Source organism: Oryzias melastigma, linkage group LG19, assembly GCF_002922805.2.
Source record: "Oryzias melastigma strain HK-1 linkage group LG19, ASM292280v2, whole genome shotgun sequence".
Lineage (NCBI taxonomy): Eukaryota > Metazoa > Chordata > Actinopteri > Beloniformes > Adrianichthyidae > Oryzias > Oryzias melastigma.
In genome coordinates, this window is record NC_050530.1 from 8,767,164 (window position 1) to 8,795,056 (window position 27,893).

At 35.7% G+C, this 27,893-nt stretch overlaps 3 protein-coding genes across 4 annotated transcripts in view; 1 reads left to right on the top strand and 2 right to left on the bottom strand.

Annotated features, from left to right (window-relative positions):
* Positions 1-13,444, bottom strand: part of aldoab (aldolase a, fructose-bisphosphate, b) — a 40,357-nt gene extending 26,913 nt beyond the window's left edge. For both annotated transcript variants that reach the window (XM_024284721.2, XM_024284720.2), the window contains exons 1-2: positions 13,328-13,444; positions 12,014-12,121 (exon numbers count right to left, since the gene is read on the bottom strand). The gene's annotated coding sequence lies outside the window, so the exon portion shown is untranslated. The remainder of the gene's footprint in view (positions 1-12,013; positions 12,122-13,327) is intronic.
* On the top strand, positions 4,106-21,145 carry LOC112154083 (integrin alpha-M). Its single transcript, XM_024284708.2, has 30 exons — positions 4,106-4,270; positions 5,508-5,610; positions 5,856-5,953; positions 7,960-8,030; positions 8,133-8,247; positions 8,359-8,483; positions 8,737-8,879; positions 9,675-9,819; positions 10,100-10,256; positions 10,491-10,564; positions 10,639-10,753; positions 10,942-11,078; positions 14,621-14,761; positions 14,853-15,083; positions 15,168-15,301; positions 15,512-15,651; positions 16,943-17,097; positions 17,176-17,298; positions 17,368-17,441; positions 18,096-18,237; positions 18,300-18,398; positions 18,480-18,559; positions 18,633-18,719; positions 18,803-18,869; positions 18,970-19,068; positions 19,718-19,798; positions 19,884-19,994; positions 20,111-20,224; positions 20,299-20,409; positions 20,508-21,145. Exons 1-30 carry the CDS (start codon positions 4,234-4,236, stop codon positions 20,601-20,603), a joined length of 3,405 nt encoding a protein of 1,134 aa, XP_024140476.1. The 5' UTR covers positions 4,106-4,233; the 3' UTR covers positions 20,604-21,145.
* Positions 21,146-22,178: 1,033 nt separating this feature from the next.
* Positions 22,179-24,442, bottom strand: LOC112154373 (serine protease 27). Its single transcript, XM_024285267.2, has 7 exons — positions 24,388-24,442; positions 23,989-24,009; positions 23,732-23,894; positions 23,278-23,546; positions 23,061-23,212; positions 22,703-22,999; positions 22,179-22,308 (listed from the first exon to the last, which is right to left on the bottom strand). The coding sequence occupies exons 1-7, from the start codon at positions 24,440-24,442 to the stop codon at positions 22,300-22,302; spliced, it is 966 nt and encodes a 321-aa protein (XP_024141035.1). The 3' UTR covers positions 22,179-22,299.
* Between the last annotated feature and the right edge of the window lie 3,451 nt (positions 24,443-27,893).

The following is a 27,893-nucleotide window of genomic DNA, read 5'->3' on the forward strand; positions in this document are numbered from 1 at the left end:
CTTTTTTAGGCTTTTGTGAACATGTTGTGTGCTTTGTTTTGTTTGAAACCGCTTTATAATTTTGCCAAACACTTGTGTGTTTCAACGAAATTTGAATTTACCGACAAAGTTTGTGGCTTTATTTATAGATTAGCCATTTTGGTGTCAGACGAGGCTTTACTCCTACTCTGTGCCAGATATGACTTTGCGTCAGAACACATGACGATGCTGTCAACACATAACAAAAGTTGCAACACCTAACCTCACACCTTTTTTTACCACCAGGCTGGATTAATAACTTCTCATAGGTGGGAGTTAGAACTTTGGCCATAGGTCAACTCCAGCTGGTGTCTTTCAGCTAAAAAGCAGAGAAATTCCCACCATGTTTTAGCTGGTTGCCTGTTCGTTTAGATTTAATTATTTTCTTATTAATATTTTTAAAGCTGCAGCAGCTCTAAAACTTGAAAATTATTCGTCAATTCATGTCAGAGTCGTCATCATGGCCTGTTTTTGAGTCAAATCCACTTTTTAAACTTGCCTTTTTCTTCTATCACAACCATTTTTTTAAAATTTATTTTCTTTTATGAAATTTTTGAAATATGTTTTCCTTTAATTTAATTTTCTTTGTACACTTTTAACCTATTTCCATTAATTCCTTAAAATGTTTTTGTTCTGAAATTGTACAGCACTTCTGGTCTGCATGGGCAATTTAAATGCTTTATAAATAAAGGCTATTATTATTATTATTTAACTTTTCAATACTGAAAATCAACTTTCTTCAGGCAGATTCCTGATTCCGTTTAGAACATGACCCCATGACATCTTTTTTTTAACAACTTCTGCGATTAATCGTTTTCTCATTTTGTTATTTAAATAATCTTTATTATTGCATTCCCTTTAAGATTAAACCAAAGGTAAATATTAATTCAGACCCAGAAAGAGATTATGAACGGATTTCTTGACAGGTTGTTGTGTGTCCCCTTTGATCACCAGAGGCCTCTCTCCAAGGTCAGGGATATGGTTTTAAAAGAATTTTCAAAGGACATTTTTCAAATTTGAGGCATATTATCTTATGATATTTTGCATTCTATAGAAATTTTCATGTTTCTTTGTTTCTCGTTTAACACAAAAACAACAAAACAGCAGCTAATCCTGATGGAGAAGCTCACTCAGAGCATAAAAAACGCTCCTAAAGATCAAGAAAATACCTTTATGCCAACTGCTTGTTATTTATTAGTATGTTAAAGTGGAATAAAGGGTCCATTTAGCAATGTTTTACTCTTTTTTTCTTAAGAGATTGTAATCTTTAGGGTATATTGAGTTTGTTCGATATAGTACGGGTAGGGTCCTAAACTTTGCGTTTTGGTCTGTATTCCGACTGGGAAGATTTCTGTTCTGAAACAAAGCTAGTAAACAAAACCATGTGACTAAAGATCTCTTCAGTGATTGGCCAGCAGTTACAGGGGCGGATCAAAGCAAAGAGAGAAAGATGGAGTTGCTGTACTTTGCAAATACTTATTCAAACTTTTAATTTCGCTGATCATTTTTGAACGTCTGTAGGAACACTTTTTATTGGTACTTTAGTACGGCGGCATGATCCAAGGCGGTTATGAGGACGCTACAGCTACGAGGTACGGTGATTAGTGTTTATGACATACAGATTGTCGAAAAATGGTTTTGAGAGCAGTTTACTGGTTTCGGACCAGGGTTTACTTGGGTGTATTCAGACTCAAACTTTGTTCCGGATTATCGGGGGAAACGAACTCTGGTTCACTTTAGGAGAACCGAATGTTTCCCATCACCCTGGACTCTAAATGAAAACTGTGATTTTTGGTGTTTTTAACATTTTCTTGAAACATTTTTCATGATAGAGAACACTAGTGGGAGAGGGTGAAAACAAAGGGATGATGGGATATTAGCCGAGGCTTACTTCTGCACCAACGGTCCCGCCCACAACTCAAGAGGCAAATTTCTGATGATCTCCTTCTGCTCTACAGGAAATATGTCCTAGAATTCCACACAAAGTTTTGGATTTTGGCTAAAAACAGCATAATCATAATTAAAAGACCAGAGGGAACGATTTTACAATAAATAAAAAATATTTGTTTGGTTTTTCATAATCCAATATGAAATATATTAGATTTCAATGAACCAAAATAAAAAATAAAACATTCTTAAATCTACTTAACATATTGTTTATGTAGCTTTGTGGTTAACTACCAACAGTTTTATAATAACTTTAAGGGATTGGACATTTCTGCAACCCCAAAACTCTTGCATTAGTTGTAAAAAGAAAACAATAATTTGGTTACTGCAACTTTAAAAGTCTGATGTATGCAGCGTAGTAGTAAAGTGTACTGTATGAAGTAATCGCAGAAGTATGAAAAGAGTTTTAGGAGTATTACTCCTTAATCATTCAAAGGGGCACAGCAGAACTCTCAGAACCAGATCCAAAAACAAACCCGGTGTTTGACCACCCATATGAATGGAAATCTTAATACTAATGATTAAAAGGCTAGAAGATTGTCGAATAAATTCTGCATTCTGATGCATTTCTCTAAACCAGCTATGGCTTTATTTCCGTCTTATTTAGAAAAAGCGTTTACCAGATGAGGAGAGTTTAATAAGATCTGCTGACACAAACGTTGTGGCCTGTGAAGATCGGGAAACTTGAATTTCGTTTAAGGGTTTTTTTTTGTTTTTTTGGCCAGAATGGAAAAAGGGAAATGTCTTGGAGCTCCTCCTTTGACCGTCATAGCAGTCAAAATAGAATATTTTGGTTGTAAATGTGGGCTTTTTTTGTCATCATGATTGGAGATTAATAGGTTAAAAATGTGTCTCACATTTGACAGGAAAAACAAAATTCATGTTCACAGATCTAACTGAACAAATTGAGAAGTTTTAATTTAAAATATTAACTAAACATTTCGTTTTAGATGTGCATGTTTATGAAATGTCTGGATTTTTTTTCTCAACCCTATTTTAAATGTTGACATTCATTTTTAGTTTTTTGGTAATATACGCCCATTTTATTCTTTTTTGAGAAACAGTTTTAAAAAAATATGTGAAAGTTGGAAAAAAAACATGACACGATTTAGGTTCCACCCCACCTTTTGTGTTTGCTAAAGGTCTGCACTTCGACAACTCTTCAAAGTGCGTGCTATTTTTAAGAGATGAGAATTTTTCGTTTCAATTTCAGTGGTTAACAGCTGCGGTCGGGCAGATCTTTTGTTGTGAAACAGGCCCTCGCTTGTTACCCTGTGTCTTCCGAAAAAGGATAGATTAAAAAAATGTGTCAATTCCTATGAAAATAAAACACTTTTAGGAGAAAAATGTTGCAAAAGAGACTATTAAAACCTAGAAAAAACAAATTATTGGGTTAGATTTTGACTAATTGGTTTATTCCGTAACTAGGATAGGCTCCAGCAGCCCAGAAACCACAAAAAAATGATTATTAAACATTAATATTTAAATATTTTAGTAAATTATTATCAAGGTTATGGTTGAATTATTACATAGTAGCATTTACATTTATAATCATGTTTTTCATAAACTTTTAATATGTTTTATGTTATGGCCAATTACTGTTTTAACCCCCAAAAACATATATATTTTTTATCCTGCTGAGTCTGTTACCAAACTTTCTCGTCTCAAATGGTGCAAGGCAGCCTGGAGTAATTCAAGAAAAAAGAGGAAACCAACCTTTTGTCATTTTTTTCCCTTAAGAGGCCGGACTCATTTTAAATGAGGAAGATAAAGTTGTTTCCAATGTTTTGTCACTGTGCAAACACATCGTTTACTTTCTTCTGTGGCCATAAAATGCTCTTAAACTCAATGAAACCAACGGTGATTGGCAGGAAATAACTTCATAATAAGCCTTATGCTTCCAGATGATAAAAGAATTGGATTCCACAAGCATTACACTGAGGTTTCTACTTCCTTTTTTTAAAATAAAGACTGTATTAGAGTGCCAACAAAGCCTGAAGGACTTTAAAATCAATTTTGAAATAAAGTAAACTCTAAATCGGATGTTCTTCTCTCTAGAGTGGCTGAAAAGAAAAGTTTCAGATGGTGTCAGTGTTGAGACTCCACCTATAAATTCAGTTTCAATATGTGCTGCCCTCTGAAGTTCCTGCATTCTGCTTTCAACATCACCTCCTCCATATTCTCTGGAATAGAAGGGAGCTAACTCCACAGCGTCAAAGTAAACTTGATTTTTCACATTTCAACGTTGCTCTCCATGAGAGTAACACAATGGACTGGATACTTATTGCAATTCCCATCTGGTTGGGTAAGACACTATTTTTTCTAGTTATTACTACCAATTTGGCTGCAAATTTGACAATTATATTTGTATCATTTCGTGTTGTTATTCAACAGCATGGAGTTAGCCGCTCTGTTTGTGTGGGATTCTGCTGTGTTTTTTTTTTAATCATTAAATATTTTAAAATAACAAAGCTGTGAAAAAGCTGTGAAAATGTCATTTTTTACAAACATACCCCTATTTGGGGTCATTACTGCGTAGAGCGCAGTAATGACCCCAAAAAATGCAAGTATAATGAAAAATACTATTTTCGACCATTTTTTAAACGGTTGCAAAAATTCTATTCTGAATACATTCTTGAAAATATATAAGGTTTTAGAGCTCTAATAAAATATGATCTACTTTTGCAAACTTCCCCGTCAAAGAATTAAGTTGTAATTTAGTCATTTTTGTCTAAAAATTAACGGAAAACTCATAAGTTGATATACAATTTCCTTTACTGATAGAATAAGCATTAAAGTGAGTCGAAATATACAGTATATATATATATATATTTGATTTATTTTACCTATGGTAACTCATCGGAGGGTGTTAATTGCTTTTGTGAAACTTTATTACAAAGAAATAATTATGAAACAGTTGCACAGAGCAGCCATTAATCTGACTTTAACCACCAGCTGTTGGGGAAATGATGCGCTGCAAAGAAGAAGGGACGGGGAAATGATTGGACGCTCAGAAGGAGATAGTGTCAGTCTCACGGACAAATATAGAGACAATGAACAACTGAAACTCTTTGACACAAGAGCAGGAAGCAAAACCAAATAAAGTCCAGACAGAGATCGAGTTCCTCAAAATGCAATCTATAATTAAAGCAAATGGAAACTGTGACCAATCTTTGAATCATCCAAAAAGCTGAAATCACTTAAAAAACAAAAACACTTTTTAGATAAGTTTCTCAGACAAAGGGCTTCACTAGATAAAAATAACTTTCAGAATTTCACACCCAGTGCCCACAACCCACAGCGAACTAGAAAACGAACTTTTAAATTAAGAATAGAGATACAAATCTGCTTTTTTTAAGCCAAAAAAAAAGAATCAATTTTGGCTTTTCAAAATAAAACAAGTGCAAGAAATAAATGAACTAAATCACTTTAACAATTAACAAATTTATGAATATTTATTGCCTACATTTATAGTTAAAGTTCCTAACATGATATTACTTTTGAGCAACATTAACAGTAAGACTTTCTTCTTTCTCCTTTAGTACTAGAAGCTGCACTTTGCTTTAATGTGGATCCTGTGGCTTGGAAATCGCTGAGAGTAGAAGATGCAGGTTTTGGCCAGCAGATGGTGCAAAGGGAATCAGAGTAAGTTCAAATCTTGACATTTTATGACTTGTCTGTCTAATTCTACACTTACAGTTACTATAGGTACAATTTTCATCTATCAAAAGTCTTGATTTCTTTATTTAAAATGTAGCTTCTGTGTGTGTTCAAGTGGTTATTGCAATTATTAAGTTTTACATCAAATCTAATGTAAACTGTTTGAGAAATATCAGTAGAAAAGTTTGATCCGTCGTCCAAAAACCTTAATACTTTCCCTGTTTCTGTAGTTTGCTTGTTGGTGCTCCTCTTCAACAATATTCAGGAAATCGAAGAGGAAGAATATTTCAATGCTCCAAAGAAACATGTCGACCTATGAACATTTACGGTATGTAAAAAAGTTTCATCAGTACAATTTTTACCTTGGAATTTGACTCAATTGATTTATTTCAAGTAGTGAATAACAAAAACTGCAAAAGACAAACAAATTAGATATACGTCTAGACATTGATTTATCAATATTATTAACTATTTAATGTAATAGTTTATTTACTAACTATTTAACTCATAAATTCTAAGTTATTTATACTTTTATCAGTCTAAATCAGAGGTCTGCAACCTGCGGCTCCAGAGCACTCCATGGTGGCTCTCTGGCTGAAGAAAAATAAACCAGTAATTTTCAAAAATTTGGAGATGAGCTATTATTTTAGCTACATGCTAACATTTTTTGGCTAACTTGTTATTTACTGTGTTTTTAGGCTAATTTTGAGTTTAGCTTCTATTTAGGAAGCAGGCTAATAATTTTGACTAATGTAGTTTACTGAGGAATTTTATGCTAATTTGGGGTTTAGCTAATAATTTAACAAAATGCTAAATCTCTGCTAATTTGTTATCTGCTGAAGTTTTTCTGGGATCATTTAGAATTTAGCTTTTATTTTAGAAACAGGCTAACTTTTTTGACTAATTTATTTTACTGAGGAATTTTGGCTATTCAGGAGTTCAGCTAGTAAGTGAGCAACAAGCTAGCTTTTGGGGGGCTAATTTGGCCTCTATTTAAATGTTTTATGCTAATTTGGAGTTTAGCTAATATATTTAGCAATATGCTAAGCAATGTGCTTTTTTGCTAATTGTTATCTACTGGAGTTTTTAGGCTAATTTAGAGTTTAGCTTTTATTTTAGCAACATGTTAACGTTTTGGCTGATTTTAATTTACTGAGGAATTTTAAGTTAGAGTTCAGCTAGGAATTAAGCAATGAACTAGCTTTATTTTTTTGCTAATTTGGCCTCAACTAAAGGTAAAAACGTTTATAAAAATCCCATTTTGAGAGATGCTAGTTTCTTTTTAGATTTTTGCTTTTGTTCATTCCAAATAATAAGACATAATTTATATTTTTATTAAAGATAAATGAATAAATAAGGTTGAGAAATCAAAATTTCTTCAAGGCTACAGTAAAACTGTGCGGCTCCTTCTAGGTTTTGAACTGTAGAAAACGAGCCCAAATGGCTCTTTTACTGTTAAAGGTTGCTGACCCCTGGTCTAAACGGAGATCATTTATTAAAACCATGAGTAATAATAATATTCAAAAAAATTTTGATTATTATTTCATTTTCACAACCATGTGGGACACAATTATTAGCTAAAAGCATAAGAGAAGACTAAAACATCCATCTAATAATTAAAAAATAGAGTTTTTTAATTGATTTGTTGGTTAAATTATTTTTTTTAAGCAGTAATTGTAGACAATACAAGAAAATAAAACACAGATTTAATGAAATAATGAAATGCTTTGATTAAAAAAACAACAAAAACAGATACTCACATTGATTACATATAGCGATTATTTAGTAAGAGCTTTCTTATGGCTTGAAAAGAAGTGGAAAGAAGCAAATTTACACAATCCCACCTCTACCGAGTTAGTTCATCTCATAGTTTTTCATACTTTTCATGATCAGGTTCGGATCAGATCAAGTGTAGAATTGTTTTCAAGTAACAAAATTGAGATCTTATTGATTGTTGATTATCCTAAGAAAACATTTTTTCATAATTTAATTAATCATTAATATAAATCACATGTAACAGATATGAAATACTCGTTGGTTATCATCAGAATACAAATTAATCCAGAAATCATTATTGCAGATCAAGTTTTCAAGTAAGAGTTCTTACTGATTAGGATTTAATTGCTTGCACTTTAAGTAACTAATATAAATAGAATGAATGAATTCAAATAGTTGACAAAGTTCCAACATTGATTTTATTTCATTTGTTCGGTCTGTTGGGAAAGCTAACCATGATAGCACGTGCTTCTGCTAAATGGGAAGTTTGGTGAAAGTGCTTCAGCTCTGTGGATTAAAATGCTGCTCAGAACTAAAAACAAACTGTTGTTTCCACAGACGGAGAGTTGGCTGTGAACATGTCCCTCGGTTTGACAATGACATATGATTCGATGAGACAGAAGACTTTGGTGAGTCATTAAAAAAAACTGATTTTACAGACAAAAAAAGTATTTCTCAAAAATTAAAACTTTGATCAAATTAAATTTGTGTGTGTGGTTTTCCCATTTCAGGTGTGTGGCCCAACCATTCCCACTGAATGCAAACATATTACCTTGTATAATGGTAAATGCATTGAGTTGGACAGATCTAACCGAGTGACAAGCCGGTTTCCATCTAAGCTTCCAGGTAAGTACAATCACTTGTACACCCACAAGTTTACGAACATAATCATAATCAAACATAATTAACTGTAGAGAACCGTTTAACCATTTTGTCTTCTCTCTTTGTTCACAACAGAATGTACACAAGCAGACATTGCATTTCTATTGGACGGCTCAGGCAGTGTTGATAGTAGAGACTTTGAAAAAATGAAGACTTTCGTGATAAATCTCATCTCTTCACTTCAAGGAGAAGATGTGAAGGCAAGACAGAGACATTTAAAATCTCAGCATTTCAGTTACCTTTATTTGTTGTTGCTTTAAATTTTAAACTTTCACAAAAACATCTCTTCTCAAAACTGCACCTCGAAATGCAAAGTTTTGTTAAATTTAAGGTCTCTGTTTTTTTTGGACAGTAAATCTACTTCTGCATTATTCTGTTCTTCTATTTGTCGTTTTCCTTTTAAATATATATCAGTTTTTACTTTAAATAAACGATTGTAATTTTGTTTTGCAGTTTGCAGTTACCCAGTTTTCTACTAACCATCGCACCTACTTTAACTTTGCTACTTATTCACCCACAAACTGGTGGTCAGCAGTAAATGCAATAAGGCAGCAGGGAGGCGGTACTAATACAGCTACAGCTATCCTAAATGTAGTGTAAGTACCTCTGTAATATTATTATTTGGTTTGAATTGTAACTGCAGAAATTGAGTCAGTAAGTTTGTATGTATTCAAATTAAAAAGTTACATATACTCAGAACTACAATACCAGGCCACTTTATTGCAATAAACAATTTCATATTTTTATGCATTTTGGGTAAATATGTTGATTCACTTTCAGTTCCGATGTAGTTTTCTGGATGATCAGATAAGCTACAAACTGTTTAGAAATCATGTCAACACTTTCTCATTTAAGTTTCTTTGAGAAGAGCCAACTGGCCATTTGACCCGTGGGTCAAAATTTATTTTTTGAAACTTTTTCACTTCCAAATTGTCAATTTATTAAGATTTTTCAGGAACATACATTTAGTTTGGAATCATTATATTTTTTTAAAACCTATCCACTATACATCCATCCATACGTACATTTAAACACTCAGTAAATTCCTATATATTAATATTATCAAGTAAGAATAATTATGTGCTTATTGATTCACATAAGAAGATATCATATTATTCCATGCATTTTATGTTAACATTTATTTTCCAATCCTGTATTTTGAAAATAGATTTATCATGGTCAGAATAAAAATAGAAATCATGTCTATAGGCTGGAAAAGCGAAGTTTTCCTTTCTAACAATGCGTTTTCCTGATTTTGTTTTGGGAAAAAGGACATTCCGGTTTCCATGCCTTTTAAATCTAATTACATTTTTTATACATTACGTTAAAATTATATATTGACATTGTCTTAACACATAAACATATATTTTTAAAAATCTTTCTTTCAACAGACAAGAGGTTTTCTCTCGCTCTGGAAGGCCAAATGCAAATAAGATTTTGATAGTTATTACTGATGGAGAATCCTATGACACGGAGAAGTTGCCAAGCGCAATAAATAGAGCTAATTCCCGTAATATTGTTCGATATGCTATTGGGGTAAGTTTCATTTATTTGTTTTTTTAATTTAAATTTAAAATAGTTGCATTTTTTTATCGGTTTGTGTGAGTTGATATGAGTATGATCTAATGACAAAGACTAACACTTTTGCTTGCATAACAAAGAAAAGATATTGAGTTTACTTTAATTTCTTTTTTTTTGTCACATTTGAAGAAAAAGTCAATGTCAATCTGGTTACTAATAGGTCTCTACAGGGAAAATGTTCCTTTTATGATTTTTTTTTTTTATTTTATTTCAAACATTTTATTTATCTTTCTAGGTGGGGCGGGCATTCTCCTCCTCCTCCTCTAGAGGAAAACAGGAGCTTGACCAAATTGCATCTGCCCCAAAACAAACGCATGTGTTTCAAGTAGAGAGCTTTCAGGCTCTTGATAACATAAGAAAAGCTTTGCAGTCACAAATCTTTCCCATTGAAGGTACTTTTTTTTTTGCATTTCATTGAATATTTTACTCAAAAATAAAAACAAATTCAAGCACTTAAAATCTAATTTTAAACTGACTGATGACTAATTTTATGTTATCTGTTTGCCATAAATCTTACGGTAAAATTAAAATGTAGTATACCTTAATATTTTTCACATGCTTTATGGTACTGTGAATCCTTCATCATAATGTATTGAGAAGCTAAAGTTTGTATTTTGGATTCACAGGATCTCAGACGAGTGGAAACACACTGAAAATGGAAATGTCGCAGGAGGGCTTTAGTGCTGCTTATGTGGCTCAGGTAATCATTTGAACCAGAAGTTTTAATAAAAGAACATAAAATATATACATCACTAAGCACATCTTTGTCCACAGGGAATTCAGATGGGAATAGTTGGTGCTAATCAGTGGAGGGGAGGCTATAAGAGATATGACGGCGGCACGACTGTATCCTATGAGTCCATGTCTATGGCGCCTGACAGTTATCTTGGTGAGTTAGACATAAAGTTCTTCATGTTTTAAAGTTGCTCAAGTTGTGTTTTTGTTAAACAGTTTTTGAGAATTAATTATCATAAATATTTGCTGTAAAAACATGTGAGCACGCAAAACAATAAGTTAAATGTCTGCCTTTGCTAAACATCTATGGTTGTCTGTTATGACTGAACGGTTGATTTTTAGGTTACTCCATGACGATTGCTACAACCAGCAGACGTACACTGACAATTTTGGGGGCTCCAAGATATCAGCACAGAGGAGCTGTAGAGGTGGTTTTTGCAGACAAAATCATAACATTAATCAACCCCAGCCAACTACAGGTATGCTTCACAGCCAATCATGATCAAAACTGAACATATCCACCCTGATAGATGACACACTCAAACACACACGAAGACACCCAACTCTGTTATACCTGTATTAATAACTTAATATTTCATTAATTCAATGTGTCATCTGCAATACGTTTAAGTGCATATATGACAATTTTTCTTTTTTTATTACGAGTAAAAATAATGTCATAATTTGCACATAAATGTATATAGCTTACTTAAAGCTTACTACACACACATACCCCCCCCCACACACACACACACACACACACAAATATATATATATATATATATATATATATATATATATATATATATATATATTTATGTGCAAATTGTGACATTATTTTTACTCTCGATATTCATTCATCCTCGTGTCTGCCTTGTCCCTTTTATGGGGTCGCGGGGGTGCCAGAGCCTAACTTGGCCACTGATAGGCGAAGGCAGGGTGTGTGTGCAAATTATGATATTCTTTTTACTCTTAATATATATATATATATATGTGCATGTACATGTGTATCAGTATGAGTATTTAATATATGTATGTCTAGATACATACTTCTTCTGTCTTTTTTTTGCTTTGTTTTGATTGCTAGAAATAAACCAATAAACCTCTATTTCAAAATTTAGACCTAATCCCAAGCAAAACCCTAGAAATTACATTCTGCTGCTTCAGAGTTGGTCAACTTATATATACCGCATATTTTACGCATTTTCAAGAACACGCTATGGTGTTTAGACTGGATAAGTGCGGAGAGGATTCTTTTTCTTTGGCTGTATCCGAATATCCCTACCCCTACATTTAGCCCTCCAAATTGAGAGTTTTGTCAGGTTCTCACCGCATGCGGAAGCACTGTGAAGCGGCCTGGAATGGAGGCCACTTCCATTTGGCGCCTTTGTTTAACCTATTGTGTACTTCATACCAGACGTAAAGCTCCACGATCCACTACGGCTGGGTCGCGATCATCACAACGTCTGGTCTATTTTTTGTGTGTTAGCAGCAAGCGATCCTCGTCGATCCAGGCTGGAAGCTACGCCAAGAAACACAAGAAAATCTGGTCAATGTTTAAAATAGAACCAATTTTGCACAATAAAATGCTCCTATTGACAAATGCAATCATATTTTTGTATCTAAGCAGACTGCACAGATATAAATATAGTATTCGCAAAAAAATTAGCAAATACGGAGACCCCTCTGTCTCCGTCTCACCGCCTACACTCCGCGGACAAAGAATGTCCATGACTGATTCAAACTCATCGAAAACACTTTTGATCATGCTTTGTAAACATTTATTAAAGGACATTAGAGTATTGCTCAATAAAGAGTTTTTTTTTCTTTATCCAGAACAATAGACTGCATATTTTTCATGAGGACTGTCACTCCTCCTCTGTGGCTTAAAAAACGTGTGCTTCTGTTACGGGTCCCGAGTGTGGCGACCACAATAACAAAAAGAATGTTGTATCTGGAAAAAGAAAAGGAGTCTCAAAGCAAAACGACATGAGGACTTTCTTCATTCTCCAAAGCACTTCTATTTAATCATTTAAACAAAATCAAAATTTCCATTCAGTGCATCCACTTGTCCAATATAAAATTTGACCATAAAAGTCTAAACAAATATCTGATTAATGCATCAAATAAATAAGTATTCAAATTCTCTGTTCTATTTTCCTTTCTAATACATCACATTTCAATTTCAAAAGAAACATCAATATTTACATATGTTTAATTGACCTTGGCTTTGATAATTGCAATGTAAACAAAATAAATAATGCTTTTCACTATTATTTAGCCTTCTTAACTTATAAATGCTGGACATTGCACATTTAGGAATCAACTTTCACATTAACAACAAAATAACATTTACTTTATATGTCAATATATCTCATTTAAAACTACTACAAGAGCTATTTATTTTAGTTATGCTTTTAAACATGTTTAAATTTAGGTCAGGAGTTCCACAAAAATCATTAAAATCCACGCAAATTCATAATGCAACCAATTCTACACGGCCGCTATAACGACACTTGTCCATAACCCAAATCTCGTCATCCAGACATGAAATCTCGCGAGATCACCGGCCACTTCCCGTTCGGCTTTTCCCGCCAGTTCTCGCCGAAAAAGAGTTACATTTTCCCGATTTGAATCAAAAATATAAAACAAATAATACTGATTATTATCTGGAAACTACACCAAAGCTTAAGGCTTTCCTTTGTGAGGTTTTAAGCCGGGTACTAACCTGGAAAAAGAAAAAGAGTCTCAGAGCAGGAACGAAACGACCACTCTCTTCATTCTCCAAAGCACTTCTGACGGAAACAGGAAGTCGCCCCGTCTTCAGCCACCTGGAGGCGCTCCAAGAGTGTCGAAGGTTCCGCTTTTCAGACTCATCATCTAAATGTTCTTTTTCTTCCCTCTTTTTTTCCCACAGGCTACATTTAATCAATGTATAAAATAAATTAAATTATATTTTAATTACTGAAAATGAATGGCTTTCGAAATAAAATACCAAATGTGGATGCACATTTTTGGGTGCACCACACTTCCTCCTTCATCAAATAAGTGCAAGAGCGAAACTCTATCCAGAACTTTCCGGTTTCGTTCATAATAAACACCTGATCTGGATGATTATCCTCCGTGATTTTTAGGATCTTTTCAAGCCGCTTCTCAGTCAGCTGATGCCATTTCTCCATGCAGGCTCGCTGTGAATGTGTGCACGCCTATGTGTGTGTGAGCATAGCAGATGGACTGGCGTGCTCTTCAATTGCGCTCCCCCTCCTGGGAAACTGGAGGAGTCATGTGACTGAAAAAACACGGATCAATGTAGCGGGCTGTCAACGGAGCACAGGGTGTGGTTTTAGATGTCTATAAATGTGTCTAAATTTGATTGTACAGAATTCTTTCTCTGCGCGCACTCCACTTTGTGGCACTTCCGCATGTGATGTGAACCTGGCGTTATGGAAAAATAATGCCTTCAAATTCTGACGCAACTCCCACTCTGTGTCATCATCAATAGTTGCCGGTCAGCTATGTTAGCGCAGAGCTGCCAGCGCTCAGAAATACATGCACTATTAACTATTGCATACACTATCAACAAATCACTATTAAGTTACAGTTTTTACATTTCCAGAGGCATAACATAATCTAATTTGGCAAAAGTACTGAAGTGTTTTACATTTTGATGAGTTGTAACACGGTGTAATAATAATTACTGATAATTTAGCAATTTTTTTGCAAAAGGGAAAGCAGAGGAAGCACAATCATAGAACCAGCTAGTATTTTAAATCAGTTTGCCCCATAATTATTAAAATTCTGATACTCTACAATGTAAAAACCCAATCTTGCAAATTTGGGACTATTCTATAAAACAAATTTTAAAGTAAAAAATGCTTCTCAGGAAAAGTAGAAAATACTCCACATATCCTACAATCAAAAGGAAAAACTTTGGCTTTTGGCTTTGGCTCTGTGAAAAACTATAGCAACCACAGTGTTAATAAAATAATACGTGGACATTTTTTATGTTTTTCTTTTTTAGGCTGGGGAATATTTTGGCGCAGTGGTTTGTGCCATGGATGTGGATAGTGACCAGTTAACAGATCTGGTCCTCGTATCTTCTCCGATGTATAAGGAGGTTGACAGAGAAGGACGAGTTTATGTCTGCACATTAACGACGTTTGTAAGTATGATTTAAATGTCACAAGACTCAGCTCATGCATTTGTCCTTGTCTTGCACCTCCCCAAATGGTTTTCTCTGCTTCTACAACCAGAGCATGGACTGTTACTTCAACTTACCATCCTTACAAATCATATTAAAAGGAGATGCAATGATAAAAGGGCGATTTGGATCAGCTCTCACTGTTCTGCCTGATCTGAACATGGATAAATTAAATGATCTGGCTGTTGGAGCACCTTTAGAGAATGATGGTCAGGGAAGTATTTACATATTCCATGGTGGACGAGACAATGGTATCAATAGTATCAATCCCACCTATTCACAGGTGCGTCATATCCATGAACTAAAGCTTTTTTTTAATGTACAAAAACCTGGCTTGTTCTTTTAACAAAGTGTCTCCATCACACAGAGAATCGCTGCTTCTCAAGTTCAAGCAGGTCTGAAGTTCTTTGGTGTCTCCTTGAGTCAGTGGTCTTTTGATCAGAGCGGTGACAACCTCCCTGATTTAGTGGTGGGTTCAAAAGGAACAGTGGTTTATCTCAGGTAAGTTCTTCGGTGAGGTGTTTTCTTTCATTTTTGCTAAAGTTCTATCTTTAAAAAAAGTTGAGACAAGATGATCCCCCGTATATCTCCAGTAAAATCTCACTATTTATTGTTAACACAAACAAAGAACATCATGAGTTGAGTTACCTCTGAGAAAAACCTTTAATGTAGTTCAATTGTCATGTAATTCCCAACTCTGTGTCTTTCTAGGTCCAGGCCTATAGTGACTGTGGAAGCCTTCGTTACCTTCAGCCCAAAGAAAATTTCAACTCAGGAGGAAAACTGCTCAAAAGATCTGAAGAACACAGCCGCAATCTGCTTTCTCATGAAAACACAAACCACTGGCACAGGTGGACTTTCCCTCATGCCTGTCTCATTCATACTTATTTTTGTTTTTTTTACTATCACACAACATTTTGACAGTTGTGACCATGCATGGGGAATGGTCAGACATCTCTAAGGTGGTGATTTACAGTTTTTCAACTTACCTTGCAGTGGTAGGTGACTGGTGTCACAAACAGGCTGACAGCTACTTCCACATGCAGCAGGTTCATAAGCTCAGAAAGGAACTAAGCACAACTTAAAGTCCACAAAGATAAATCAGGCTCAGACAGGCAGAGGTCAATCATGAGCATGGGATAATCCAAGAAGAGACTAAAGTTGTCCAGGAGTCCAGGTCCAGGCGAGGGTCAGGGCAGGCAGCAGGCAATGAGAGATAAAGCAGGGTCCGGTATACAGAAGATCGGGTCCAGGTAGAAATGCTCAGTAATGCAGGCAGGGTGGCACAAACAATACTTCGCACTGAAGAGGCACTGTGTCACTTTCACCTTCCAAACTTTCTTCAGTTCCTCTCCGAGTACCTGGTATTTCTCTAGGTCCTTATGTTCCTTCTTCTTGATGTTACCATCGCTTGGTACTGCCACATCCACCACAATGGCTTTCCTCTGGTCTTTATCCACCACTACAATGTCTGGTTGGTTCGCAATTGCCATCATGTCAGTCTGTTTATGGAAGTTCCATTTTGTTTCCTATTTTGACCTTGGGGTTTCCAGTCCATATTCTGCACACAATTTCGAATATACTATTCCCAGCCACTTGATTGTAGTATTTCATGTATGCTTTTCCATATATATATCTCAAGTTGTGATAGCAGTTGCCATTTGTGGATGTTAGAACATTGAGCTACTAGTTGTTTGGCAGTTAGCAGGGATTGTGGATTCCGAAGCATCCATTCACTCCACATCCTCTGCATGTTTCCTCTCTAAATAGGATTACTTGAGCAGTAGCATTCTTTGTTCTCACATCTCCCGTCTTGTTCTAGTTGCCCACTTTCCTTCAAGGTGCTCTGGTTCCCCAGCACCTGACGCAGACCTTGTTTGGCCGGAGGACGTCTGAACTAGCATGACATGTATTTTATTGTCTCTCATTGGTTATGAGGAAGGCAGTAGGGTCTTGCCCCAGGATTATGTTTGTTAGCTCACAATTGTCATGGTAATTGTCCAATCTATTGCTCATTGTGCCCTCTGGGTTTCTTCTAAAAGATATTTCATGGTGTATTTCCTTTATTTTTTTCCTTAAGTTTACCCTAAGGCCTGTTTTTTTTATGTATGTACATTAAAAAAAACACCTGATTTGTTTCAGCTCGAGCAAAGATTACTTACACTTTTACACTGGATGCTACCCGAAAGTCTCCAAACAACCGAGCTTACTTTGCTGAGAAACGACGACAGCAGACTGGATCAACTGAAGTTAACTTGGGAAGTAATGCGTGCAGCCCCATTGAATTTTTCACTCAGGTATAACCTGTTAGCATAATAACAACTTTAGGATATGAATGTGGACTGAGTGATTATTTATTTTATTTTTTTCTACAGGCTTGTCCAGAAGATGCTCTGAATCCACTTAAAAATGAACTCAGTTTTACTTTTGAAGGCTTGCCTTCCAGTGAAAATCTTAGACCAAGTCTTGCTCATCAAGCTATGACAACCTTTCACCCGGTGAGTGACCTTTAAAACACTCATTACATCCACCAAACTTAGTGCTTAGTTTCACACGATCTTCTTCAGATGGAGTTTGAGATCAACTGTGGTGCAGATGAGACATGTATGGATAACCTGAAAGTGGATTTCGACTTCAGGGGGTGAGACCAAGAGACAAAAAATCTTCATATGTAGTTTCAGTTGTCAGAAATTTGTCTTGTGCTCCAAACAGAAAGTATCCGCTGGCTCCAAAAAGCCCATAAACTTCGATTCAGACATAAACACTATTTGTTTATTTGTTAAATTTGTCATTTTTTTCTGCCATTTTCTTACTGATCCAATTTTTTTCCATTACATGTTTTTCTTGATTGGAAGTTGGAAACTGGACAATCAGGTTCATGAAAACAAAAATATCTGGTATTTTGCCAAACATTTGAAACGTCTGATTGAAAGGTTTCTTGTAGCCCGTTTTTCAGAAAAACAAGCTCACTTTTGATGGGCAAGAGTGGTTGTCATGGAAACGTTGACTCAGACCGATTTGGATCGATTACTATTTACCGTCAATTTCTGTTTTCAACATGGCGAGCTCTAGCCTGCAAAAAAGTGAAAACTTAATTGACTTTATTTTGTTGTAGTTGGAAATAAGCCATTTCCTATGAGTGACATCACACTCAGTCCAGCTTCCATGCGGGTTTTATCCCATTCAGTTTACATCCATCTTACAACCACCATTTGAACAAATAGGTTTTCTCACAACGCTGCAAGATGGCTATCATCTTCATTTGGGTTTTTCTTGTTCCTCCTGGCTCTGTCAGCTCTCCGTTGGTTAAAGTGGGCATCGATGAGGTTCTGGATGTAATCGTATCACTGGAGAACAGGGAGGAAAACTCCTACAACAGCTATGTTACTCTCACATACCCAGCTGGAATCTCCTACACAAAGTTCACCATGATAAAGGTAAGACCTGTTTTTTTGTTTTCCTTTCTATTCAGCTTTGATTGAAGTCTTTTTTTTGACAGGGGAGAATTGAATGCAACTCTACAGACAGTGAGAATGGTGAAAGTCGGGGAACCACGATCTGCACGGTTGATAAACCCATTTTGAAAAGCAAATCTAAGGTTAAGACCATTTTTTTCGCTGCTTAACATTAATTTAAAGGAAATTTCCACCTGATGTTTCATATGTTTTGCTTTTTTTAGGCTAATTTTATTGTTTCCTATGGGATTGGAAGCAACAGTCAACTGGGCAGAAAGATCTTCATCACTGCTAATGCCACCAGGTATTTTTCCTACCACTGATTATTAACGCATGCAACATATGGGCTCACATGCTTTTGAATTTTCCTGTTTCAGTGGGAACCAGCAGCACTCTTCTTTTAGTGAACTCTACAAGAAAAAGGAGATTGATGTGAAGTACAGCATTCTGGTTACAATTGAGGGGTTCGTCTTCAAGAATTTCCTAAAAAACTAAAAATTCATGCAAAATTGTAGAAAAAAAGATTAATTGTGTAACATTTGTTTAGCTCCCACAGCTATACGAACTTCTCTTTTGAAAAAGTCGAGGAGAAACCATTCCAACAATCAACAGAGGTAAAGCGATGACTTATCTTTTAGGATAAGTTTAATTTAGAAGTTAATTCACTGTCAAATACATTGATAGACCAAACTCATTTAAATTGTACTTTTGCAGGTTACAAACAATTTCAGGCCTTTAAATCTGACTGTTGTGATCGAGGTTCCTATAAAGCTCGGGGACAAAGATATTTGGGGGGATTCGCAAAGCCTGCAGGTGAGTTATAAAAGCAAAAACAAGAGCCTAAAATGGTAAATGTATTACATTTTGACTTGAAGAAGACCAAAAATATATTGCTTGAGCTGATGGAAGCTGATGAAATGTCAAAAAGTTACACAGAGGGCGACTGAACCATACATCCACATATGACCACTTGGGAGTGAGAATGCTTCGCTATCTAGTCTGATCTTGGGAATAGATCTCAAGTCAAATCCGAATTCCGTCCCTACCCCTACGGCTTCTCCCTATGCCTACATCTAGCCCTCCAAACGAAGAGTTATGGAATAATATCGTCTTCAAATCCGGACGTTACTAACACTCGATGACATCATCATTAGTCGCAGGTAATCTAGGTTAGTGTAAAATACACAACATTGGTTTCAGAACCTTGAAAAGTCATTACTTACATTTAAATGTAAACTTCTTTGCTTCAGTGCAGAGAAGAAATGCGTTTGTCCTCCGTGGAACAGCACGACACTGACAGCGGAGGGTTGGTCCCTCCTTAGTCTCGACCCCTTAAAAAATCCCCACAACTTCAACAATTAGAGGGGTAGGCAGAAGTCGTAGGAGTAGGGTTAGAATTCGGATTCGGCCTTAGACTCCTGACAAGATACCAGATGAAGTGATTAATCCGGTCTTCCCTCAGATTCCAGATTGTCGAAGTGTAAACGACAAAAGTCCGGCTATTACTGACTTTATTCCTCATGTAAAGGCAAACAAAACAGTGGTAAGTGAATCTTAATGATGTTCTGTCATTGTTAGTCTAAAAATATGAACTGCAGTCCAGCTTTCTTTTCCTTTATCACCCACAGGACTGTTCTGTAGCCACATGCAGGACATTCAAGTGCAGAAGGTTCATGGAAAGGCAGGACAAAACAACATATACCATCTCTGCCAATCTGAGTTCAGCGTGGATAAAACAAGTAAGTGACATGCAAGGAAGCAGGTGATAAATTAATTGTTCTTACTTGACTTTAAGATACTGTCCTGTTTAGTTTGACTCAAATTAAACTAAAAGCATTTCTCTTCTTTTTCTCAGATCGGACTTTCTGCTTCCAGATTCATCTTGATCAGCACAGTTAGTCTTGAATATGACCAAGATCAGTACATCTTCTTCTCCACAACTTCTAACCACAACCCTCCAGTTCGCAAGGTGACTGAACAAGCTCTGGTTTGGATTTGAGATATAATCTTAAACTTAATTAAAATGTTGCTTCACCCTTTCAGATTGAAACAGAAGTGGAGGTTTACACCGCACCAAATTTCACCAAAGAGATTGTTGGAGGATCTCTGGGAGGGTTGGCGTTTGTGGCCTTGGTCACTGCTGCCCTTTACAAGGTGAGATACTACATAAAGTTTATCAAATCCAAAAAGCCTTTTAACCTAAACTACCTAGTACTAATGTAGGACACACATGAATGTTTTTTTTTTCCTAGGCTGGGTTCTTTAAGAGAAAATATAATCAGATGATAAATGAAAATGAAAATGTAGGAGATCCTGTGCCTGACGGAGAAGCCCCTCCAGAGGCGTGAACGCCATTCATCTCATCTGTCGTGGATGTCATCATCCCTTTAGCTTTGCACCAATAACTAGCTTATAGGCTACTATGTTTTGTCAAACTGTCCTGAATATTTTATTTTGTTCTTTTTCAAAGAATATATATTTGCTGCACAAGTTTTTTTTTATTTTTTTTAATGAAACAAATGTTGTGCACTGGAAGCCACATAGGAAAATATGCAACTAAATGTGGCCACAAAAAGTAAATAAAAACACATTTAAAAGTAAAGAAGAGCCATTTCATTCAAAGCCTAGCAGAATGGACTTTATGCCAGATCATACTTGTATGTTCAAGACTTTTCAATTCCAGCTTTTGATTGTGTCAACTGCTTATAGTCTACAAAATGGACCGTGAAGCCTTGTACAGTGGCCAGAGCTGGCCCTAGGCAGCCGCCTGGGTTGCCATTAGCTGGAAGGGGCACCAAATTGCAATGCTTTTTTTTCCCCTTTTTTTCAGTTTTGTGTAAAATGTAAAAAAAAGTTAATAATTAAAATAATAAATACAATAACTAAAATGTTTGAGACAATCAATCATTTCGCCTGGTGCTGCACCCCACCCTGTCCTTGCCTGACGCAGCTGCTGTCGAATCTAGGTGGAGGTGAGGAGGAGGAGGGGCGCGCGATGTTGTCGCTGTTACTGCTTCTTTAATTTATTAAGGATGAAAACGTAGCAAAACAAGCTCTTAAGGACAACTCTAAGGTCAAAATAGGAAGGAAGATGAGAAAAAAATGGACTCAAAAGTGGTATTTGTGTGTGTGCGAAGGGGAGGGGCGTGCGCAAAAAATACGTTTCGCCTAGTGTGCCCTGACGCATCCTGTCTGATTGTGTTTTTTATTTATGCATATTGCTTTTATTAAAAAATGAATAATGTATTATAAATTCTGCCACATTTGTCAGTAGTGTCTTCTGTATGAATTATGTATGAATATCAATTTGAAAGAAACAGATTCAGTTACACTTTAAATATAGTAAGAGAAATATCATACTATTTTGGCATTTGCTTAGGTTTTTTAGGCTATTTTGGAGTTTAGCTAATGTTTCAGCAACATGCCAGCAGTTTTGGCTAATTTAGGCTTTTTTCAGTTTTTTAGGCTAATTTGGAGATTAGCTAATATTTTGGCTTTATGCTAGCTGTTTTGGCTAAAATAGACATTTTACCATTTTTTTAAGGCTAATATGGCATTTAGCTAATAGTTTAGCGAGGTATCAGCATCAGCGTTTCAGTGTTTTTAGCTGATAATTTAAGAATTTTCAGCTATCTGCACTAGCATCTTCAGCTGCCACATTTAGCTTGCATCATTCACACTAGCATTATCCCATGTAAGGATATCAAGTTACACTTTTAATATACTAAGAGAAATTTCATGGTAAAATAAAATGAATTATGTATTAAAATTAAAGCATTTTTATTTATTCAAAAAGAGTCTTGTAAAACCATTTTCCCACAGGTGTCAGCTAACAGAAGACTATCAGGAAAAAATAGTTGATGAAAAAATTTGACATAATTCATTTCAGTCCAAATAAAGCCACAACAATTTTAAGAGTATTGAAATAATTTTATTTAATTTAATACTTAAGTGATTCATAACATTATTACAGAGTACATTGTGTTGGAAAACTTCTTTAAAAGTGATTTTCTGCAAGCACTTCCTGCAGGATCTCTGGACTTTTTACTGTTTCTGTGGATGTAAAATAAAACATGTTAGATACAATATATGCCAGTGATTTAGTTCAAACGAATGATCTCAAATTCTTCAAGTAGTCCTGAGGATAAAAGCTATATCTAGCCAAATAACGAATATATGAGCCTATTGATGTCTTTTAAAATCACAAATAAGTTGCTCCTGAAGATAAGTCGCACCCCTGGCCAATCTATATAAAAAAAAAATGCGACTTATAGTCCGGAATAAACGGTATCTGGCAGGCCGGATGCCCGTATATTTGACACCCCTGGTTTAGAGGAAGTAAACACAATTTATCTGCAATAATTTTCTCTCCACAAACGAATGTTTGTGTGCACACCAGAGGAGCAGGTTTTTATCAAACAATGAACAAATGTGTTTTTGTAATTACCAGAGTTATGAAGGTATCTTTGGTTGACCCGCTTGAGGGACTGGTGACAGGCGGAGTTGTGGCGGGTGAAAGGCCAGGACAGGTGTAATTGTTGTCTAGATCGGGTTCCATGGAGGGGAACTGGACAAAGCCTGGCTCGTGATCGCTTATGTGAGATTTGATCCAGGCCTGGTAACGGGAAACTCTGGAATACACTCCTGGCAGATTGGGCCGAGCACAACCAACACCAAAACTGACGATTCCAGATTGGATCCAAACAGAACCCAGCTTAGTCACCATGGGGCCACCCGAGTCTCCCTGACACAAAAAAGTGACTTACACTTTATCTTCCAAGAGACATTTCAAATGAGCAGCATACCTGACACGCGTCTTTGCCCCCGCCCAAAACGCCGGCACAGATCATGTTGCTGGTGATGTTGATGCCATCAACTCCATAGAGACAGCCACACTGTCGGTTTCCTATAACTGGAACAGCCACTTCTTGAAGGGTTTGAGGAAACGGTAACAACTCTGCAAGGAAAGACACGTTAGACCAGCCCACAAAAACATAGAAAACGCCAGCAGAGTGAGTTTACCTCCTTCTTTGACGTTACCCCAGCCGGTGACCCAGCTGCCCGTGCCATTGTTGAACACACTTCCACTGGCAGCTAAACACACTGGCCTGATGTAGTGAGTGAACGTTACAGGTGAAGAGAGTCTGAGCAGGGCGATGTCGTTGTCTAGAGTTCTTCCTCCAAAGTCTGGGTGAACTATTTTAGCAGCTACGCGTCTGGACACCTTATTTGGATTTTTTCCCTGCAAGTTCTGATGGCCCAGAGAAACCAGGAATTTGTTTGTGCTTGCTCTGAAACCAGAAAATAAATCATTTAACTGAATTCATATTTGCTTTCTGCAAGATTTCTGTTCTGATATGTTGTTGACTCTTTCAGGAATGTCATTTTTTTCCCTTCAAATCTGATGTTTGCTTTCTTACTCAAACCAGGGTCAAACTCAAGTCACGACTGACTGAGAAGCATTTCATTTTCTCACCCGACGACGCAGTGAGCAGCAGTCAGCACCCATTCCTTGTTGATTAGGGAACCGCCACAAAGATGCTTGCCGTACAACTGCAGACTGACCTGCCACGGCCAACTTCCAGGAGCAGCGTCTGCACCCCCAACTATTTTTGGATTGAGGGGAGCAATGCCGCACACTGAAACGCAAATCCCAGAAGCAAATCATGAAAAATGTCATTTACAAAATAAATTACCCAAATTAAAATGATTGAATTCAGTACATATTATTACCATCAAGCTGGGCAAAGGATCCTGGAAAAGAGAAGATTTTTAGAAAAACCTCAAAACCATTTGTGTAAAACAGTTATATTTATAGGACAATTATATGGTAACTAGTGTAAAATAATAAAATTTATCCCCTAATATTGTTAGTTTTTTTATGAACAGGAACAAAAAACAAGTAAATAAAGAAACAAATCTTGGTTGTAACAAAAGATGTTCAGAGTTAGAAAAAAGACTTTGGATGAGGCTGAAAGCTAAAATTAAATATACAATTATCTCTTTAAATATACTGAGCAATATGAACACAAGAGAACAGGGAAACAATAATTTGTGCTAACCATGATGGTGCAGCCCTCAGTATTCTTAATTTCCAAAAAATATTAAAGAGAATCTTTAAAAAAGACGTACCTGTAGGGAGAAGACCAACGAGAACCAGAAAGGAAACCAGCTTCCACAAAGCCATTGTGCTGCTGTAGAGAGCTTCTCTGAGTGTTATCGTAGATTGTTCTACAGTTTATATACAGTCAACTACGCGCCCCTCCCTTAAAAATCCTCACATGAAAGTCATTTACCTTTTCTACTCTTGCTCGGTTGAGTTCCGGAGTATCAGGGAGTGCACCTTAGCGCTAAAATGAACACTACCTTAAAACATTTGTCTGATAAGTTGGATTTTTAAGAGGAAATATGATGCCATGAAGCATATGAAGCAAAGATAACAGTCAGCTGATTGTTGTGAAGCATGGGGATGAATGACAGAATAAAGAGAGGGGAGTCAAACGTACTGAGAATTGTGTTGAGTCATCATTTTTTATCTTTTAAAGTATTGTTCCAAACACATAATTCATCTTAATGTAAATATATATATATATATATATATATATATATATATATATATATATATATAACAAGAATGTTCAGATCATCAACAATGTAAACATTGTTCTGCTGCTCCTGGAGGGCACTAGGTGGCGATCGGGCGGAGCAATGCACTTTATTCTGGAAGAAGAAGAAAAAAAAATCAGCAAAAAATGATGTTTTAGACCACAAATTATTACTTTAAAAAATATTTACTTAAAATAGTTTGGAAAATTCCTGCCTGTGAGTAAAAAAAGATGCTAATTTAGTCAGTAATATATGTTTTGGTCGACTGAGCGTTAGCATTAGCAGTTCTATGGGAAATTCCATTAAACGTTAGCATCAAGCTAGCGGACTTTAGCTTTATGTGCTAAAATGTATATTCTTATGAATTGATTACTGATCTGTTAACCTTAAATCGATTCAAAATGATTAATCGATGTTATCATATATTATATATATATATATATATATATATGATAAAGAATAACATAAGAAAGTGTCTTTTTTTCCTTAAAAACGTTTTATTTCAAAGCAGAAAAAGATTTTAAGTCCAGTTGCTGTGAGCTGAATGAGAACTATGGAGAGAAAATAGACTCACACAGTTACGCAGTTTAGTATGAGTAACAAATCAGTTAACAAATATTTATTTTAGCTCCTAAATTGTGTTCGTTTACATCATGTTATCATACAAATCTTAGTTCATAGAAACCCTGATAAGTGACAGCGATTAGTCGTGCTGAGTCACGTTTTTTAAAGGAACCACTGTCATCAATCTCAAGTGAGATTGTTCCGGCTTGTTCGAGAAGGGAGGGGTTGCTCAGTCCAGTTCTTACTTATACAGTCAATGGAAATAGGTAGTGAAATGTCAGCAGTTTATTTTAACATTTGTGGTGCATCTTAGCCAGAAGTTTATAAATCTAATAAACCTAAATTAAATCAAAGCTAATTAAGTGACCCTTACTGTATTTTTCAAACCATAAAGTGCACTTAAAATCCTTAAATGTGTTGAAAATATGTACTTATAATCTGGTTCAGCTCGATTCTGTTTGTGCGTACTGTTGTCCCATTGATTTTCTGTGGTACACGGCGCGCAAAATATGTAAAAATGTTTCTGTCCAACTGTTTGAGAATGAGTTGAATAGTTTGTTTTCTTTACTTTTGGTTTTCACTTTACTTTTAATTTTACTATTAATTTTCAAAATGATTAAATGTGTATTTTTCTCTACAGCCAAAGAGTCACAATGGAGAAGTAAAAGAGCCACAAGTGGCCCATCTAACTCTGTCCTTTTTTTCCTCAAATGAGAATTTTAATTTATGAGCTGATCTATTATTTTTTCATGACACAATTTCAATACTGTTATTCTTGCAGTTTCTTCTGTGGAAAATTCTGGTCATTTTCATTCAACGTTTAACTTCACTATTGTTGTGTAGAGTTCTTAAGGACAAATTTGGTTTATCTTTTTAACCTGAGACTGGGTATTTGCATGACTAAAAAACAAGCAGCTGTTTTGTTCAATAATCCCCCAAAATTATAATTGTGTTTCTTTCTTCAGTTCAAACTAAAATTGTGCTAAAAACTCGTTTTTCTAACAACTCTGATTGGTTGAAAGAGATTTTCTGAAAAACATTACTTTACATTTTTATTTACTTTGTCTCACATAGGAGCTCCAAACTTAATTGTTTCTTGGCGATACATTTGAGATACATTTTGGGTTATTTTTTTGGAGCAAGACTACTTTTTGGGAGGCTATAGAAGTTTAATTAAACCAAATTTATGTTTTTTCTTCTTCTGTGTGTGTGTGTGTTAAAATAACCCAGAAAAAAGTCAGTCCCTTTTTAATCTTTGAGTCATCTATGGAGTTTTTAGTGTGTAAGATACCAAAATAACATTGATCACAACACTTTCCAGTTTCCATCCATGTGACTGAGCTATTTATCATTTATTACTGAGACTGAATCATTGGTGACTGACTGCACTCAGCAAAGAAGCCAAAAAAGGGAAACAGGACTGTGTGAAAATACAGATGATTCCTTATTTGTGCTTTTTGAGACACTTCCCCCTGAAACAAACGGGGTCTGTGGGTACAGCTGATGGCAGTGACTGACAAGTATTCAAATTGGGTTTTTAATTTAAGCCTCAGAATCAAGCAGACAGTAAAATTGAAACTGTCATAAAGAAGTAAAAAGGTTCAAAGAAGGAAGTGAAAATGGTCCTAATTTTGCTACATGCTTGTTTCTTCATATAAGTGAGGAAATTGTGAAGTGCTTAAGTAACATGTAACTTTGCTCTTTGCTTTACAGTTGATCTCATAAGCTTACATACTCTGGAAGAAATTAAGATTTTTTTTGTCCTTTTTCATAGAACATGAAGGATAACATAAACATTTTTATTAAATTCATAGTTAGTGATGACAAGATGAATGCAGCACATTATCAGAAGATACTGGAGGAAAACTTGCTCTCTTCAGCTCAGAGGCTGCACATGGGACACACGTAGACATTTCAATATGACAATGATCCAAAACACAAGACCAAATCTGCCTGTCAATGGTAACAACAGAATATGGTGAAGGGAGTGACCTCAACATTATTGAGCCAATCTGGGAAGATCTCAAATAGATTTGTGTATTCTGGTCTTGGGAGGTGTTGGACTGCTGCTCCCCCATCCAGTCCCAAATGAGTGGAAGAAAGTGGATGGATGGATTATATTTTCTTCTAATTTACAGTATCTTTCTAAATGTTTGAATTTGATGTAACTTTTAAGAGATTTTTTATCAGGCCTGGGCATATAAAATCGATTCAACAACAGATCAATAATCGATTCATAAAAATATAAATCGATTTAGCACATAGAGCTAAAGTCCGCTAGCTTGATGCTAACATTTAATGGGATTCTCCATAGGACGGCTAATGCTAACGTTGGGTCAACCTAAACATACATTGCTGACTAAATGAACAGCTTTACTTACTCTTCTTCTTCTTCTTCTTTTCCTTTCGGCTTTTCCCATCAGGGGTCGCCACAGCGAATCAGTTTCCTCCATCTAAGCCTGTCTTCA

What these genes read in the sequence shown, in the direction of transcription:
- LOC112154083 (XM_024284708.2), top strand. Translation starts at nt 4,234, where the DNA reads ATGGACTGGATACTTATTGCAATTCCCATCTGGTTGG. An exon ending in TGCAATTCCCATCTGGTTGG is followed by an intron (nt 4,271 to 5,507) that starts GTAAGACACTAT and finishes TTTCTCCTTTAG; the next exon opens with TACTAGAAGCTGCACTTTGC. An exon ending in CCATTGAATTTTTCACTCAG is followed by an intron (nt 17,098 to 17,175) that starts GTATAACCTGTT and finishes TTTTTTCTACAG; the next exon opens with GCTTGTCCAGAAGATGCTCT.
- LOC112154373 (XM_024285267.2), bottom strand. Translation starts at nt 24,442, where the DNA reads ATGGCTTTGTGGAAGCTGGTTTCCTTTCTGGTTCTCGTTGGTCTTCTC. An exon ending in ATCCTTTGCCCAGCTTGATG is followed by an intron (nt 23,895 to 23,988) that starts GTAATAATATGT and finishes TTTGCGTTTCAG; the next exon opens with TGTGCGGCATTGCTCCCCTC. An exon ending in GCTGCTCACTGCGTCGTCGG is followed by an intron (nt 23,547 to 23,731) that starts GTGAGAAAATGA and finishes TTCTGGTTTCAG; the next exon opens with AGCAAGCACAAACAAATTCC.